General features: G+C 51.7%; 6 protein-coding genes across 6 annotated transcripts; 3 read left to right on the top strand and 3 right to left on the bottom strand.

The window, feature by feature from the left end:
- Nucleotides 1-1,791: 1,791 nt before the first annotated feature.
- Nucleotides 1,792-3,549, top strand: BDW70DRAFT_146860 (ankyrin repeat domain-containing protein; the record flags this gene model as incomplete). The annotated part of the gene is made up of 2 exons (XM_073738637.1): nucleotides 1,792-2,861; nucleotides 2,988-3,549. The coding sequence occupies 2 exons, from the start codon at nucleotides 1,792-1,794 to the stop codon at nucleotides 3,547-3,549; spliced, it is 1,632 nt and encodes a 543-aa protein (XP_073600734.1).
- A 51-nt stretch (nucleotides 3,550-3,600) lies between these two features.
- BDW70DRAFT_126920 (seipin co-factor family protein) lies at nucleotides 3,601-4,550 on the bottom strand. The gene has a single exon (XM_073735172.1). The coding sequence runs from the start codon at nucleotides 4,461-4,463 to the stop codon at nucleotides 3,705-3,707; it is 759 nt and encodes a 252-aa protein (XP_073600733.1). The 5' UTR covers nucleotides 4,464-4,550; the 3' UTR covers nucleotides 3,601-3,704.
- Nucleotides 4,551-4,923: 373 nt separating this feature from the next.
- BDW70DRAFT_167642 (zinc-dependent alcohol dehydrogenase family protein) lies at nucleotides 4,924-6,146 on the top strand (the record flags this gene model as incomplete). The annotated part of the gene is made up of 4 exons (XM_073742287.1): nucleotides 4,924-5,087; nucleotides 5,150-5,537; nucleotides 5,591-6,037; nucleotides 6,102-6,146. The coding sequence occupies 4 exons, from the start codon at nucleotides 4,924-4,926 to the stop codon at nucleotides 6,144-6,146; spliced, it is 1,044 nt and encodes a 347-aa protein (XP_073600732.1).
- A 310-nt stretch (nucleotides 6,147-6,456) lies between these two features.
- On the bottom strand, nucleotides 6,457-9,319 carry BDW70DRAFT_155577 (putative raffinose synthase protein Sip1; the record flags this gene model as incomplete). Its single annotated transcript, XM_073740056.1, has 4 exons — nucleotides 6,457-6,473; nucleotides 6,525-6,684; nucleotides 6,716-9,214; nucleotides 9,257-9,319. 4 exons carry the CDS (start codon nucleotides 9,317-9,319, stop codon nucleotides 6,457-6,459), a joined length of 2,739 nt encoding a protein of 912 aa, XP_073600731.1.
- A 511-nt stretch (nucleotides 9,320-9,830) lies between these two features.
- Nucleotides 9,831-11,475, bottom strand: BDW70DRAFT_126915 (uncharacterized protein). Its single transcript, XM_073735171.1, has 3 exons — nucleotides 10,850-11,475; nucleotides 10,576-10,785; nucleotides 9,831-10,508 (listed from the first exon to the last, which is right to left on the bottom strand). The coding sequence occupies exons 1-3, from the start codon at nucleotides 11,300-11,302 to the stop codon at nucleotides 9,867-9,869; spliced, it is 1,305 nt and encodes a 434-aa protein (XP_073600730.1). The 5' UTR covers nucleotides 11,303-11,475; the 3' UTR covers nucleotides 9,831-9,866.
- Nucleotides 11,476-12,298: 823 nt separating this feature from the next.
- On the top strand, nucleotides 12,299-14,089 carry BDW70DRAFT_126914 (amino acid permease/ SLC12A domain-containing protein). The gene is made up of 2 exons (XM_073735170.1): nucleotides 12,299-12,789; nucleotides 12,842-14,089. Exons 1-2 carry the CDS (start codon nucleotides 12,314-12,316, stop codon nucleotides 14,007-14,009), a joined length of 1,644 nt encoding a protein of 547 aa, XP_073600729.1. The 5' UTR covers nucleotides 12,299-12,313; the 3' UTR covers nucleotides 14,010-14,089.
- The last annotated feature ends 2,135 nt before the right edge of the window (nucleotides 14,090-16,224 follow it).

Here is a 16,224-nt window from a genome sequence, read left to right as displayed (position 1 = left end):
CTGCATCAATCGTAACACCCTTCTCTATATCACAGTGTCCTTTTCGGGCAAAGGTTGACTGGTTCCTCTTTGACTATTGTTCATCGCCCCCGTTACTTCCAAACTATCGATCCGCTGACCATATATTAGTCGCCCACACCTGCACAATCCGGCGATCTTTAGTCGACCATGAAAACCCCTGGCGCTCAGTCGTCCTCCCACTGTGCTTTCAATCGGAAGGACTGCTCCAATTGGCTATTGCATGGGCAGCGCATATCCTCCGAAACCAATGTGCAAGCCAAGACGTCTCTCGATACGATCAGATAATTCTCACCCGCAAATGCCAGTCACTGAAATTTCTCTACGACATGGTTACCCAGGATTCGCAAGCCAAAGCAGTCTCTCTAGGTCGGACTAAGTGCGAGCGAGATGCTCTCCTGCTGCTTGTCGTGTTTCATTGCCTCTTGGAGATAGCAAGCGGGAGTATCAAGGAGTGGACGTACCATATGAACGGTGCACTGATGATCATCAAGTTCTATACCAATTCTAGTGGTATTGCTTGCAGGAATGTCTTCAGTCAAGAAGTTCTGGAGCTGGTGTATAGCTTCTTCCTAGAAAAGGGGACGTTTCTAGGTACAACGACACACACAAGGTGCAGCAACGAACATAGATACCTCAACAGCCTCGAGTGGTCGACCGAAGTCCGCGCCATCTTTCCTTTCCTTACAAGTTTCGGATCAACGAAAACAGACCCTTGCATGGGTCTATCTCCAGAACTACTAGATATTATCTCCTGCATAACCAGGCTATCTCGAAGACGGCATACTAACGCCACAGCCATGGCTCATGAAATTGTTAACCTCGTCCATCGACTCAGCTACCTTGAGAGATGTATCGCGCATTCGATGACCGACAAAGAAGATCCGCACATTATGACTCTCCTCGCGTCAGCCTTCCAATCCGCCACCTGGATCTACCTTTACCACGTCCTTGCCAACTGTTCACACGAGAGTGACATCATTCAAAACACCTACCTCCCCACTCTGCTCTCGACTCTCGCACAGATACACAAAGCGCAAGGATCCCTGCTTGGATTCCTTCCTTACCCGATGTGGGCACTCTTCATAGCTAGTTGCGTGGTTCTGGAGGAAGGGCGCATCCAAATTCTGGAGTGGTTCTCGGTCTTAAATGCTAATAAACCTGTCAGTAATGTTCCGTCCACCATGGCTGCTGTGAAGGCGATCTGGAAGCGGAGGGATTTGGGTCTGGAGTGTGCGCGTGACGAAAAGAGTGAAAATAGGACTATTTGGATGGATGCGATTAGGGAGCTGGGTTGGTTGATGCCGTTTACGTAAAGTAAGCCTGCGGAATTAGCCAGAGTGACTTACTCATTCATATTTCTTTTTGATATAGCAGGCTGATGCTCTCTTCAGGGATATCTGCTGTGCCATGCCTGGGAACCTACTTTGAGGAGCGCTGGCCGCGAGAGGCTAAAATCAGCTACGTACCATGGCAGCCTTGTCCGCGATAACTAACTATTGGCCTGTCACTCTTTCGCCTTTTCGTTCTTCAGCTAGTGAATTTCCATGCGTTGCCGCGCTTTATGCTTTGAAACAGCGCCACAGCTAACTTACCAGTGGCGGATTCGGCCGCGGAGGCCAGCCTTGCCCCTGCTATGGGACATTCCTGGCCAATTGTCCTCAATTTGAATCACGTAAAAACTGAATCTCCTGGAACACTTAAAATTGCTGAATCCCCCCTATCTGCACCCTGCTAGAGAACGGGATACTAGGTTATAACAACAGAAAAGAGATGTCCCCCGTTCGAACCCAACCGCTCGCTGAGGTAGTCTGGTGGACTGACAAGCAATTCTGCGTTCGATGTCCTTACTGTGAGGAACTTCATCGCCACGGCTTGATTTCCAGCAGCAATGCATCGACGGTTGTCTCCAGGGACTATCCACGTACCTCACGTGTACCGCATTGTGCATTCGCTACCACGAGACCTCCATATGAGTGTAGCTTTCCTGTGGAATATGAGATTGATAAACCGAAAGCTCGCTTTGTCAATATTCGAACTCTTTCGGACTTACGAGACGACGAAAAGGAGGAATCCGATGATGAGGCATCTTTGACCAGTTTACTCTCCAACTTGGCCCTGACAGATACGAAGGAGGTATCCTTTGACCATTCCACGGAGGAGATCACCATACAAATGGAAGGTCAAGAGCCGTTTACGCAGCGGCGTATCTTGCACGCTACCTCAGACTGCTGCATGGGCAACGTAGAGCGGGTAAAGCATTACCTGGAAACATCACCTGACAAGCCGATTTTCCTCCACGGGAAGGACACAAACGGGGATACATGCCTCATTACGGCCTCGAGGGAGCGAACTCCAGCCATGGTCTCTCTCCTCTTAGAGAATGGCGCTGAAGTGAATGCAAGCAACTATAACGGAAGAACAGCGCTCATGGAAGCCGCTCTCTGGGGGAGGCTTGAGACGGTAAAAATACTCCTTTCTCATGGAGCTAATAAAACCCTGCGTGACAGGAACAAGAAGAAAGAGCTTTCGACCTTGCTCTACCAACCCGTCAGAATTGCAAGGAGAGGCACGCAGCCGCAGGCGGAGCATTGGGTGATTCCTCGCAAGAACCCCTCTACAAGGAGGATGTCGTCAATCGAGACGCAGACCGACGAGAAATTGCGCGGACTCTTGAGGGAGGGCAGTCTGGGTGTGGAGCAGATCATCATGCCAGAATGTTCGAGCTGGACGGAAATTTCTTTCGAAGGTCTTCTGATGATTTGTCGATTTCCTATTACTCCATGCCGAGGTCACGAAAAACTGTTGCTGTATTGGAAAGAGACGGGCATTTTCCTCCCAAAGTTTCCATGAGCGGCTGGCTCATGCTGAAGGCAAGTATTTAACAGAGAGGGTGATGAAATTATTTAAGATTGTGGGCCATAACAACTGCTTGTTGATGATCTCTATGACCAGGGTCAACCCGGGAGGTTCTACGCGTCACACACAGAAAAACAGCTGATTGCTTATTTCATTGACCGACATGTTTTCCTGCAGGAAGATAGGACCCAGAATCCGCAATTCTACAATAAGATTGAGCACCTAGAGCATGAAATCAGTGCCATGGTGGATAGATATCCCGACGTACGCAAGTTTTACCAATTGCGGAAGGATAAGAAAGAGCTTGACTTACAGCTTTTTGACAAGGACGACCGTTTGCTTGGGGATGAGTACGACGAGGGATTGGTCAAACAGCTGAAAGAGAAAGTTGCAACCATCGACCGAAAGCTTGTCACCCTCAAAGGCCAGCGGGAAGTCGTGCAGCTCTTGAAAAAAGAAAAAGAAATACAGAAGTGCGAGGACAACTGGAAGATACATGAGCGCCTCAACCGCCTGTCAGATAAGGCACCAACGAACGCCTTGAAGCGGGCTACCATACTGATTACCGCGCCTTCCTATAGAGTCTGTGATGACTGCCGGGAGTTTAATCGCCGAGTCAATAAAGACCTTGGTCTCTCAATCCAGCTCTATGAGCGTACCCAGCACCACTAAGTATTTAGAACAGATTGCAATATAACAAGGGTTTTCTTTGAGAAAGAGATTAAAATACCGCTGCGTAGGGCTGGATGAGGTCAATTTCTCTCCATACTCGATACAAATCACATATCAATTGACGGCGGTTCAGCAGAATCAAGGCCGAACACAGCCTAGCCGTCCCTCTTCTCCTCATTCGTCTCCTTCTGAGCCTCTCCCTCTCCCTCTCCCGTCTTTTCTGTTTCTTTCTCCTGGTCCTCCTCTGCCTTCTGCTGCGCAATCTGTGCCTGCCAATACCGCTCCATCATCCCCCCAAGGAGCAACCGGTCCAACCATTTGACCAGCCCAAACACAAACCAGCCCCAACCCCAGAGTGACACCCCCATCAGACTGGCCACCAGCATAAGTGGCCCGAGGAGTAAAATCGACAACACAACCCACACCAGTAGCGCAACGGCGGCAAAGAGTAATGTTCCCGCAATGAAGAGTATAAATGGGATCCCCACGCAAAGCAGCTGGCACGTCACGAACGTCGCAGCGATCGGGTGCTCCATACTCGCCTGGTACAGCTTCGCTTGCCGCTCAGGCGGGATCAGCCATAGGATAAAGCGGCGGACGGCGGCTTCAAAGATGTCTACTCCCCGCGGGATAAGGCCCTTCATCCAGGCGATGAAGGAGGCCCAGAGGTCGCTAAAGGAGGGGATCGTGACGTTGTTCTTCTGGTTCGTGGGCGGCTCATCTTTAGGGAATGTACCCGGGAGACTAGAGGTCGCGTCGTTGACGGTCTTGGTGATTGGCTTAGTTGTCTCGTTGGCTGTCTCGTTGACTGTCTTGGTGACTGGTTTCGTGGCCTGGTCGCCGATGTTCTGCACAGTGTTTGTGGTTTGGCTCACTGGGGTGCCGAGGCCGGAGGTCACAGTGTTGAGGGACATTTTGAGTCCTTTCAAAATGGAAATCTTAGTATTTTCAGAATGGTGAGAGAGAAAATGAGTAGAGTAAAAGGAGAACAGGAGAAAAGGAGAAAAGTTGATGTGTTTCGAGATTATATTATACAATGGCTACTAATGACGTCGGTGGATGCAGCCAAGGCGTAGTATTAACGGCCTTGATATAGCCGTTGTGCAGGGATCTGATAACACCAATTGGAGTATAGCTTTGATATCTATAAAGACCCACGAAATCAACCAAAGTCCAACGGCTAGCGATCAAAACAGTTCTATCAGATTCGCTGAATAATTGCTGTGGATTGCGAGTGGGGACCTCGAGCTGGTTACGTCAAATGGAGCTTATAAATACAGCATCCCGTTCCCTTTAGCCGTCCCACTTCATCGAACGCAAAGTTTCTCAAGGAGAACGAGAAAGCGAACGAAGACGAGCAATTGAAAGCTCAGAATGGCACCCACTACCCAGAAGCAATGGTCCGTCAAGGGCAAGGAGAACCGCTTCGACGAGCTCAAGTTCGAGGAAGGCGAAATCCCCGCTGTTGGAGATAATGACGTTCTCGTCAAGCTGCACGGCGCCTCGCTCAACTACCGTGATCTGGTTATCCCCCAAGGGTATGTTTCTTTTCCCCTGAGAATCTGTCAAGGAGCAAGGCTGATGGATTGGTTCACAACAGAAAGTATCCCTTTGCCCTCAATTTCCCCGTTATCCCCGGTTCAGATGGTGCCGGCGAGGTCGTCGAAGTCGGATCCAAGGTCACCCAATTTAAGAAAGGGGATAAAGTGGTCACGCTCTTCAATCAGCAGCATCAGTACGGCCCCATTGATCCCGCGGGAGCTGCCTCCGGTCTCGGTGGTGCCGTTGACGGCACCCTGCGCCAGTACGGTGTCTTCAACGAGAACGGCGTCGTCCGCGCCCCGCGAAACCTGAACTACCTTGAAGCGGCAACCTTGACTTGTGCGGCCCTTACAAGCTGGAATGCGCTGTACGGACTGAAGCCGCTGCTGCCCGGTCAGACTGTCCTTGTGCAGGGAACTGGCGGCGTTAGTGTTTTTGCGCTGCAGGTTTGTCTCTTGGCTCCTCCGGTACCGCACGGTATGGTACTGACCGAATTCAGTTCGCCAAAGCAGCCGGTGCAACAGTGATTGCGACGACTTCATCTGACGAGAAGGCCAAGCGCCTGAAGGAACTCGGCGCCGACCACGTGCTCAACTACAAGACCCAGCCTAACTGGGGCGAGATCGCGCGCTCCCTCACACGGGACAACGTTGGTGTCGACCACATCGTTGAGGTCGGAGGCTCGGGCACACTCGAGCAGAGCTTTAAGGCCATCAAGCTGGAGGGTGTGATCAGCATCATCGGCTTCGTTGGTGGATTGGACCCGAAGAAGATCCCCCACGTCCTTGAAACTCTGACCCATATTTGCACCGTCCGTGGCGTGTACGTCGGCAGCAAGGCGCTGATGAACGACATGGTCAGCGCCATCGAGGCAAACAACATCCATCCTGTTGTGGACGAGAAGGTGTTTACGCTTGAGCAGACGAAGGAGGCTTATGAATACATGGTATGTCTTCCAATTTGAGCTGCTGTGCTCGAGAGCACCTGCTAACTGAAGACTTCTCCAACAGTGGGGACAGAACCACTTTGGTAAGGTGACTATCAAGATCGAGTAAATCGCCAGTGACCTGTGGCAGCGGTCCATGCATAGAGTCCGTAGAAGGATAGACGTCATACATTATTTCTTGCGGTTACTTGGCCTATGTCCTGGCGATTTATGGGTATGAATGAATGTAACACAGTGATATAGTGGAGCCTGTCAAGGGCATCCCAGCGAAAATGTAATCCTAATTTCAGTGCATAACCAGGTCCCTAACCAGCACTGGGCCGTTAGAGTGGCAAAGTTCTAATGTCACTAATCTGGACAGCTTTGTCGTTGTCTCTGAAACCCCCTTGATTTGGTGAGATGGATGACAGACTAAGCCCTTACTCACTATCCCACACTGTAAGGATTAGCGCTAGTTGGGCCCAATTCAGGTTGCACCGATACCCACTGTTGCTGAATGCGGCTGAATCTTTGAGTGATCTTTTATGCCCAAGCTTGATAGGAGCTACTGCCTGCCGCGCAGGATACAACTCCCAGGCACCCAGTGCCCAGCAAAGCCAGTTCCGAAGTCTATCCAGTCGAGCCGGGAAGAGAAGCCGCTGCTTAATCTACCCATCACATCAGAACTGAAATCCATACCTCATTCCCCCAACCTGCCTCAAGTCCCAGCCCATGCCACGCCTCCTCGACATCAATGGCGAGGACCCTTCCATCCTCCTTCCAAACTGTCTTCCTGGGCACCGGCTTCCCCGAAACAAGTACCATGAAATGCTCGTCTATATCCCATTCTTGGAGGCACGAGAAGTATATCCCCAGTACACCCAGGGCTTTGATCCCAACATCCACACGCAACCGCCCAGTGTCCTCAATATAGATGTCTGAGCTGACAAGGGCTGCAACGCCGGTCATCTTGCGGAGAAAGCCGAGGATCGCGACGTCGACAGAAACATCTGCGGTAGGCATGCTTTTCTCGTTCTCCTTGTCTTTTGAGTTTATTTTGAATGTGACTGTTTTGACGGGGTATGCGGTTAGCACCTCCCACCTCCTTTCATTCAATGTAACCGATACTGTCGATGACGCATGGAGCTCCCCCGCAATTCTCCCTGTTCTGTGCGCACGAACAATATACCCCGTCTCTTCCTGATCTTCGTATATACCCGGAAAATCAGCAACCGGGATAATCACCGACTCGACTCTGTTACTGACGTTGAAAACCCCTATAATACCGCTCCCAGATCCTGCGCGGCCGTGGTATGTCCCCACGCAGAGAATATGGCCTTCCCTGATATCGTGGTACATGTCTAGCGTACGCGCCGCTATGTCTGGGCGTAGCGTGATTGTTGTGCCCTGGATCGTGGGCGCGGTCATCTGTTTGATGAGTGGTATATCATGCTGGCCTGGCTTGTCAGTGATGTAGATTGGCCCGCCGGAGATACAGCGCGCTGCAGCGTGGAAGGATGCATAGTCCGGCCCATTTTCGGGAAGTGTCTGGAACATATCCCAGTCCGGAAGGACGTTCAGGTAGCGCGTTAGGAGAGCGTTGTGGGCATTACAAAACACATGCCACGTGTGAGAGTCGTCGAGATCAGGAAAGAAGTCGTTTGAGTTTCGAACCACGATCGTCGGCTTGTTCGTGGGAAGCTGCGAATGGAAGATTGTTTGTGGGATCTGGGACATGCAGGATATGGCTTTCGGTCCGAAGTGGCGCAACGATGAAATCGTCCAGGCATCTTGGTAGGTGTTTGCGTAGGATCTTCTGTCCTCGGGGTCGGCGAGTAAATCAATGAATGACTGCGCGTCTGTTTTGACGCCTGATATTCCGGATCTGGAGAGGAAAGCGTAGAAGTCATTGTAGAAACGTTGGATATCGGAAGGATCGATTGTTAGCATGGACGGCCTTGTCGTGCTATTGAGTGCTACCTCTCTTGTTTTGTAAATTGCTGCGAGGGATCCTTCCGGGGAAATGCCGCCCCAGTAGCCGAACAGCGCATGCCATACCACGATATACTCAATATTTCTATGTTGCTCCCGTATTGTGGAGACTGCCTTCGCAAGACCATTTGGGAATGCTTTGGAGTTTGCTTCAAACTGGGTCCAGCCACGGTGCCATGAATCTGCTCCTTCATTGTCGAGTGATTGCCAGTTGTCGTCAATAATAAGGGTTCTTATTCTGATACCGGCGGTTTTTAGGTCATCCAGGGCTGAGACGATTTTTTCTTCAGACAGGTCCTGTCCAAGTCCATTCCAGGTGCAGTACGCCAGACCGTCGTACCATTCCGAGAGCCATTCTGTTCGAAGGCCATCCTGGGCTGTATTTTCATACGGACGGACAAGTTTCCTTGCTTCATATATCAAGGCACTCGTGGCGACCTCGAAATCGGCAGCAGCAGCAGCCAGGACCTGGAATCGAGACGGCGTAGCATTATCATTCTGCGACTTGATGACCACCTCGCCTGCTGGGCCGGACCCGAGAACTGTAAGAAGGTCGTCTACAGTGACACCCAAGAGCACAACATGTACTCCGTCCGTCCGGAGGAAGGAGAATAAGATAGCATCCTCTGTGAAGTTAAGTTTGTCCTTCCCCTGTCTCGGACCCAGCCACGAGGTTTCCACGCGGGCAAGGGCAAAGAATCTTGACATGGAGGAAGGTATGCCGAGCGGCAGACGAAGGATCCCCGGGTGACCATCCCTAGCTTCCTCGACTAGACCGGATATGTTCCACAACGCGGCGCCAGGTGCCTCGCTCTTCCTGACTTCGACCTGAATATCTGGGGACAGGTCGTCGAAATAATTCGCGAAATCTTGGGCAGAAGATGCTGCGATTTCTGACGAGAGCCCGCGTGAGACGAAAACCAGTTCGCCGTCTTGATAGCCTCGTTCCTTGTTTGCCCATCGCCATTCTGCACCGGAATCCTCACGGTACCGAACGGTGAACTTGCCCTCTCCTGCCTGTGGACAAGATATCTCGCCTGCAAAAACACCGCGATGGCCTGGGTTCTGTCGACTGCTTAAAGCCGGGAGAGCGGCCGGATACTCCGAGAGCGGAAGCGCTGCCCACTCAGAGAGGCCTATATTATGCCAAATTTGGATCTCATATTGTCCTTGGGATGCTGGTTCTATCAGGATGGTGAATCTGATCTGTTTCAATCAGCGCTGAGCCAGCTGGTGCGGGAAACATACCTTATCAGACTCAAGACAGGTTACCTTGCCCAGAGGAGGGTAGCATGTGAGATCGATTGGCATAATTTCTGGCTCTAGATACCACTCTGCGCTGTCGAGTTTTTGCCTTGCGATGCCCCTTCAAAATAGAGGAGTGGAAGCTGTCAAGTAGCTGTGGTCATATTGCCAGGCAGATAAGGATGCGGGGCGATCGCTGGCGCGGGGCTGCTACGCTGCATATCACGCACCTAACTTCAATCTACTGACCAGCTCCATCATACAGAGCCCCTATCATACCGTCTTGAGGAAATCCAAAGATCTTGACGAGATGTATGGGGCGTAAATGGACTAAAAGGGTCCCCGCCTTGACCGAAACCGACTGAGATGCCGAGCAACGGCATATACCATCAAGTGTTAATACAGTATACGAAGGAAGTCCGACATAATGCCATAGGCGTTTGTTTGTTCGAAAGCATCATGCCTGAGAAAGGGATAGCTGGAATAAATTTACATAGCAAACAGCATGTTCGTCCTACGTGGGAGAACAAACGGGCGGTCATGACTTACGTGAGGATTATATATTACAGTAAAGCGAGAACAGTATGCGTGACGACCAATAAGGGATAGACAGTCACATAAGAACAGGAGTCCACCCCTTCCGCGGTACGAATCCCTGTACGCCTTCGTCGCGGACGACATCCGGCCCTCGCCGACCGGTGACAACGCTCCTCTCTACCTCAGGCCCTCGAACATAGAACGGGTCAAAGCCCGTCCTTGCTCCAGTCTGCTTATCGATCCCGCGAATCCACCTCTTGCCCTGAAAATCTGTCTTCGTATGAGAGACCTTCTCCGGAACAAACCCGCTCCCCGCCCGATCAAGCATGATGAACCATCGCCGTTGATGAATGGATCCGATGTCGTTAACCGCCCCTGGGTACGCGTTGTTCAATCTGATCTGAAAGTCGACATCGGTATCGCCTCCTTCGGCATCGGAGTGTTCGTGTTCGCCTTCGGTGCCGGTGTCTGTTCGTCTCCCCCGTTTGCCCGACCCTGGACTTTGTGTATCTACCGGGCCGGCTGTCTCTGTATCGGATTCGGAGCTCGACGTGCTCCTCGGCTCTGCCTTTGCGACGCGTCTCCGTCTTCGTTTCCTAGGCTTCTGTAAGAGAGAGGCTGCCGTCGGTGCAGGGCGGAAGTCGGTTTTGTCCCGGCGGAGGAAGATGGTATAGTTCTTGGGGAGGCGGGTGCCGTGGAGACGGAGATGAATCTTGCTCTGAGGAACTGTTAGTTACACTATTCTCTCGGTATGAGAACTTGGAGTTGAGGAAATGGAAGGGTACGTTTTGGAATGCGTTTCGCAGTTTCTCGTTTTCTGGCAGCGCCGAGCCGTCTAGCCCTGACCCGGAATGCGTCTCAGGATCTTGGTCACTGTCGTCCGTTTCCGGACCAGTATTCGAGACTTTCGTCCTGTCAGGAAGGACTTCATACACTCCAGTATCCCAGATGATCATACTCCCAGTTTTCTCGCTCGCGGTTTCGATGAGGTGGTTCTAGAGATGGACCGGCCGATCAGTATTCCGTCGGAAGGTCAATACCGTCAGCGTCCTGACCTACCCACAGAGCATGCACCCTCGTCTCGGTCGCGTTGCGATTCAGCCGCCGACTATTGGGGTCCCCGGGCAATCCATACATGACACTCCAGCTGACGGAGCTGGAAGCGGAGAACTGCAGACGAAGGTCATAGTGCGGGCCGGCAATGGGATGGTCGTGTTGATGGATGACAAAATGGTTTCCTGATGCATGACAGTTTCGCGTGTAGAGCGATTTCCAGGCATCGAATGCGATCAGGCACGATCTGCCGGGCACGGGCGGCGCAGCGGCTCGGTCTGGGGTGAATTTGCGGAGATGTGCGGAGATTCGCTTCAAGGGGTCCTCGACCTCCTCTTTCCCCGCTTCGAGGGCGGATAGCGAGTCGTTGCCCGTACGAGTGAGGGGACGGGTTAGGGGCGGAGAGATTGGTCTGTCGAGGGTGGAGAGCCGTTGGTTCGCGTCCAATGCATCGTTCATGATCCTGTTCGTGTTGGGTGGCTGAAAAGGCCCCTAAGGTCCCTAACACGAGAGCAGCATTGATCGAATCTCGTGACTCGAAGGCGGGCGCCGAGCCACAGAGCCACCGATGTCATCGGTGGCTTCGGTGGCTTCGCGCAGCTAACACAAGTATGAACCCTCATAGAGCACAGAAAAAAAAAAAAAAAAAGAAAGAAAGAAAGAAAAGGGAGGGTAAAAAAAAGAGGGGATAAGAATGAAAAAGCAAAAAAGATGCTACCACGAAGCGAACCTGAATACGAGGCTGCATTCAATGCGCGATATCTGAGCTGCGAGCAGCGATAAGAAGCTGGATTTTGCAACGAAATTCGCCATCTGCGAGATAACGCTGATAAGACACGTTGACTCGAGACTTGCAACTCACTCACTTGTGGGGTTTAGTATACTTGCTCCAATTGATAAGAAGCACGAAAAGGGCATGCGTGTCCAGTATCCTGGTGGTAACCGGCCCTCCAGGGAAATTTTACCTTTTCAATCAGTAGTGCCGGAGGTACGCGGTACCGGTACCGTATTGACGAGTAATAGGAGGCCGATCAGACACCGCTCGGCTGCTCTAGCGCAGAATTCCAAGATGCACTGCATCCTCTGTAAGATCAATGGCATGGACGCCAAGCTGCCGCCCACGAGGCGCGCTAAGCCACAAGCGGATCGGGGCCTCCCATTTGCTCCTGGCGAGTGCCCCAGTCATGCCAAACGGCGCCAGTCCCCCGCTTGTCCCCATTGCGGCAAGCCCCAGGCCCATCATTCTGCTCCTAGTGGTGCTCGCCCAGTACGGAGGAGTGAATCTCTGGTCAGCGCAGTCCTCGTCCTATCCCAGCCCATCTTCAGAGCGGGACAATAATTTCATGCCCAGAAGATGTAACCTATAGCACAGTCTCTTTTAAATCAGCCCTCCCTCGCTCTTCTCTTTTTTTTTTTTTTTTTTTTCCTTTCCTTTTCTTGCTTCTCTCACGCCTCCCAAGACCCGTCACGATGAATCCAAAACCAGACCTCGAAAAGAGCAACACTAACGATGGCTCTGAAGTACGGGCTGAGCCCATCCTCGCAACGGGCTCTGGCCTGCACCGTCGACTGGGAAACCGCCAGATCCAATTGATCGCCATAGGAGGCTCAATCGGTACCGCGACATTCGTCTCTATCGGCGCCGGCTTGGCCAAGGGCGGCTCGGGATCCCTTTTGATCTCTTGGTTCATCCACTGCTGTTTCCTGGCGATGGTCAATAACTGCCTGACGGAGATGTCCGTATACCAGCCAGTCGAGGGAGGGTTTATCCGCTTGGCCGGTAAATGGGTCGACGATGCCTGGGGTTTCATGGCTGGCTGGAACTTCTTCTTGTACGAGGCGCTGCTGATCCCGTTCGAGATCACGGCCATCAATGTGGTCTTGACCTACTGGAGGGACGATATTCCCGTGTGGAGTATTTGTTTAGCATGTGTAATAATTTATGGGTACGTTCGCACGGTCCATGCGGTGCTCCCTCACGAAAGACTGACCGGCTAGGCTTTTGAACATCCTCGCCGTCCGGGCGTATGGAGAAGCCGAGTTCTGGCTCTCCGGCGGAAAAGTGATTCTTATCCTCATGCTCTTCGCGTTTACGTTCGTCACCATGGTCGGCGGGAACCCGCAGCACGACGTATACGGGTTCAGGAACTGGAACAAGCCCGGCGCATTCGCCGAATACATCCACTCCGGCAACCTTGGTCGTTTTGAGGGTTTCCTCGCCTGCCTCTGGTCTGCCGGGTTTGCCTGCGTGGGACCCGAGTATATCTCCATGGTGGCAGCGGAGGCCAAACACCCTCGCAGATACATTAGAGCGGCCTTCCAGACCGTGTATTTCCGATTCATTGTGTTCTTCATAGGCTCCGCCCTTTGCTGCGGTATTGTCGTCTCCTATGCGGATCCCACCCTACGCGCCATCCATTTCGGTGACGGCGAAGGCTCCGGCACCGCCGCCGCCTCGCCCTATGTAATCGCCATGAAAAACATGTCCATTGAAGGTCTACCGCATGTCGTCAACGCCCTTTTGATCACCTCCATTTTCAGCGCCGGAAACACCTACACCTATACAGCGACCCGTATCCTGCATTCCCTAGCCCTAGAAGGCCGAGCCCCACGCATCCTCCGCAAGTGCACCAAGCAGGGCGTTCCCATCTACTGCTTCCTTGTTGTAATGATCTTCCCGTTCTTATCCTTCCTCCAGATGGGCGACAGTTCCTCCACGGTCCTCACGTGGCTCACAAACATCATCACGGCTGCCGGTCTTATCAACTACGTCATCATCACCCTCACGTACATCTTCTTCTACCGTGCGACTGTTGCCCAAGGATTCGACCGCTCCTCGCTCCCTTACACTGGTTGGTTCCAGCCGTACTGCGGCTACCTCGGCTTTGCGTGGATGTTCACCGTGGTCTGCTGTTTCGGCTACGAGAGTTTCACCCCCTGGAGTGTAGAGACCTTCTTTACCAACTACACGATGGTCCTTCTTGCGCCGGTCTTGTTCCTGGGCTGGAAATTGGTGAAACGGACCAGGTTTGTCACACCGCTTGAGACAGATCTGATCTGGGAGGCGCCTGAGATTGATCGGTACGAGGAGGAGCTGAGTGTGGTTGAACCATCGGTGAGCTTCTGGCAGGAGATGTCGGGCTCTCTCAAATGGAAGAGGAAGTAGATACTTGCTGTACGTACCTAGAGTTGGATAGACTAGGTTCTATGGTGACAACAATGACTGCATTTGGTTAGAGTCGTCAAATATGATAAAAGTAATTTTCCCTTTTATCTTTCTCTTTTCCTTATTTTTTGTTTTTACTGAGCTGACCTGGCCTACTCATCCAGTCACGCCGCCTACGACAACATGGTCTCTCTGTTGAGGAGACCTCCATTCCTTACCGTTCCGTTGTAGCCTAGAAGACGGCCTATCGCCGCTAAGGCTACCAGGCAGTCATATTAAACTGCCTGCCCGACAAAACACAATAAAACCATAGCCTGGTAACGAGCGTCACGAATACTTCGCCACTTCTCCAATTGACCAAGCGGAGAACTTGGCCCATGGCATCTGGCCAACCTGATACTCAGCTTTAGATGCGGAGGGCTACGATACATTGATTCCCGCGGAAAGGCTTGATATCTGTATGTGCCCGCGGGAAATGAAGGAAAATAGGTGGACTGATAGGAAAGGCCTTATGTATTGATGGCGCGGTGCGGGGACAATCCTGCTTCCTCGTGCGGAGAGCCAGCTTGTTAAAGTGAAACCCCCGTTCTACAGCGATTTCCTTTTCCCCGCATCTGGTACTTTGCCTGATCCATAGTGATAAGGCAGGCCGGTCTTGTTATGTACTCTAGGGCTGTGTCTGGATAGTCTGTTACGCTGCTGACAAGGGTCCGTTCGCCCCATCCGAAGACGTGCGGGTTTCAGTAGCTTTACAGCTAGAGGGCCTCTCAGCGAACAAGAATCAGCGAGAGGATGCCTTGGAATGGGTGAGAAGTACCTCATACTCAATCGAGAAGTTCCAACCACTGTAGTGTGGAACCCCAAGGTTGGCAACCTATTCGCCAGTGCGGCGGATGGCGTATGGGCCATTGCTTCATGCATTCGCGGTATGGCTACCTACACCTTTTCCATGATAGCTAGTTAGCTCTTTAGCTAATGTATCGTTCACAGTTCTTCATCCTAGAAGTCGATGGCTGCCTGGGAAGTACTAGTGCGGTACTTTTCTCAGCATGTTATCCGCTCAACGCTGAGTAACAGGATTATAGCAATATAGTCGATATATAATCCGAGCAGGCACGGCACAAATGGTCTAGCACACCGTACTCTCAAGTAAACCTAGTGTTTCCGATTCCCTACGACCTTCCTATATTGCAAAATGGAAAATCTTTACTATGTCCCTGTGCTGTAAACATGGAATTTGGCCGGTCGCCGAACATTGTGATATGTACAGCACATCTGAAAGCCGGTAGACAGTGAAGATCACGTAGGGAATTCCATGCCCATACCAATCACATAAGTCTTGACGATCTAGGCGAGGAATGAGCGTGAACCGTAGAGGCCGCAAAACAGCAGCGGTGGCTTGTCCATACTCCTAGGAGTGACTACCAACTATTTCTGGATACGGACTAAACAGGACCAATGGGGTAATATTCAAGGCTTCGATCAAAATCGAAACTATCTCCTATATAATGCTGGAATCCGAAAATTGGTATCAGCCACAGACCTTAGTTGCAACACTATAAATTCGCAAAGTGCTCTTAGTTATTCGGTGGTATCGACGCACAGAACCGGCAAGGGGACTGTTTGAAGAGTCCGGCAGCTCAATGCCCGTATCAACTGCTCAACACGAGAGCACCATCATAGGCTCAGCGCCTTCGCAATGAATCTGGACCGCTAGAGTTTCCTCCCACTAGGACAGCGACGACGAGAAGCTCTTGGAAACATTCTCCGCGTTCTCTATCCTCAAATACCCCGAGAGATTCTTGGAACTAGCGAGTCTCGAATCAATCCAGAATATTGAGATTGTCAAGTAGGAGAACAGCCATCTGGCGCTTCATATATAAATATAACCCCAAGCGAAGTAATCACATGGAAGAGCACCAATATCTCCTGATATTTGGGCGATACTGAGCCAGTTCACAGTACACGTACTATGGCAGGCATCCTTCGCTGATACACGGGGATGAAGTCTCAAAGAGACCGAAGAGATATGCCTCAGAAGTTTGTTAGATCGTTCGATCGAGTTCGGCTTCGCGTATTCTCTTCTTCATAATTGACAGCTTTCTTTATGAGCTTGGAAGCACACGTCTTGTGCTGGGACTGGAAGGAACACTGTAGAGGCGCCACGGACCAGGCCTCTGATTAAGGGTTGAAGACTGATCATTGCGAAGAAGTA

Source organism: Aspergillus foveolatus, assembly GCF_047715535.1.
Source record: "Aspergillus foveolatus strain CBS 279.81 unplaced genomic scaffold BDW70scaffold_2, whole genome shotgun sequence".
NCBI lineage: Eukaryota > Fungi > Ascomycota > Eurotiomycetes > Eurotiales > Aspergillaceae > Aspergillus > Aspergillus foveolatus.
The sequence above is the reverse complement of the archived record's forward strand: the minus strand, read 5'-3'. Positions and strand labels throughout refer to the sequence as shown.

Coding starts and splice junctions, on each gene's coding strand:
- BDW70DRAFT_126920 (XM_073735172.1), bottom strand. CDS start 4,463: ATGTCCCTCAACACTGTGACCTCCGGCCTCGGCACCCCAGTGAGCCAA.
- BDW70DRAFT_126915 (XM_073735171.1), bottom strand. CDS start 11,302: ATGAACGATGCATTGGACGCGAACCAACGGCTCTCCACCCTCGACAGA. Junction 10,786..10,849: donor CGAGGGTGCATGCTCTGTGG/GTAGGTCAGGAC, acceptor GTCCATCTCTAG/AACCACCTCATCGAAACCGC. Junction 10,509..10,575: donor TGCGAAACGCATTCCAAAAC/GTACCCTTCCAT, acceptor ACAGTTCCTCAG/AGCAAGATTCATCTCCGTCT.
- BDW70DRAFT_126914 (XM_073735170.1), top strand. CDS start 12,314: ATGAATCCAAAACCAGACCTCGAAAAGAGCAACACTAACGATGGCTCT. Junction 12,790..12,841: donor GCATGTGTAATAATTTATGG/GTACGTTCGCAC, acceptor CTGACCGGCTAG/GCTTTTGAACATCCTCGCCG.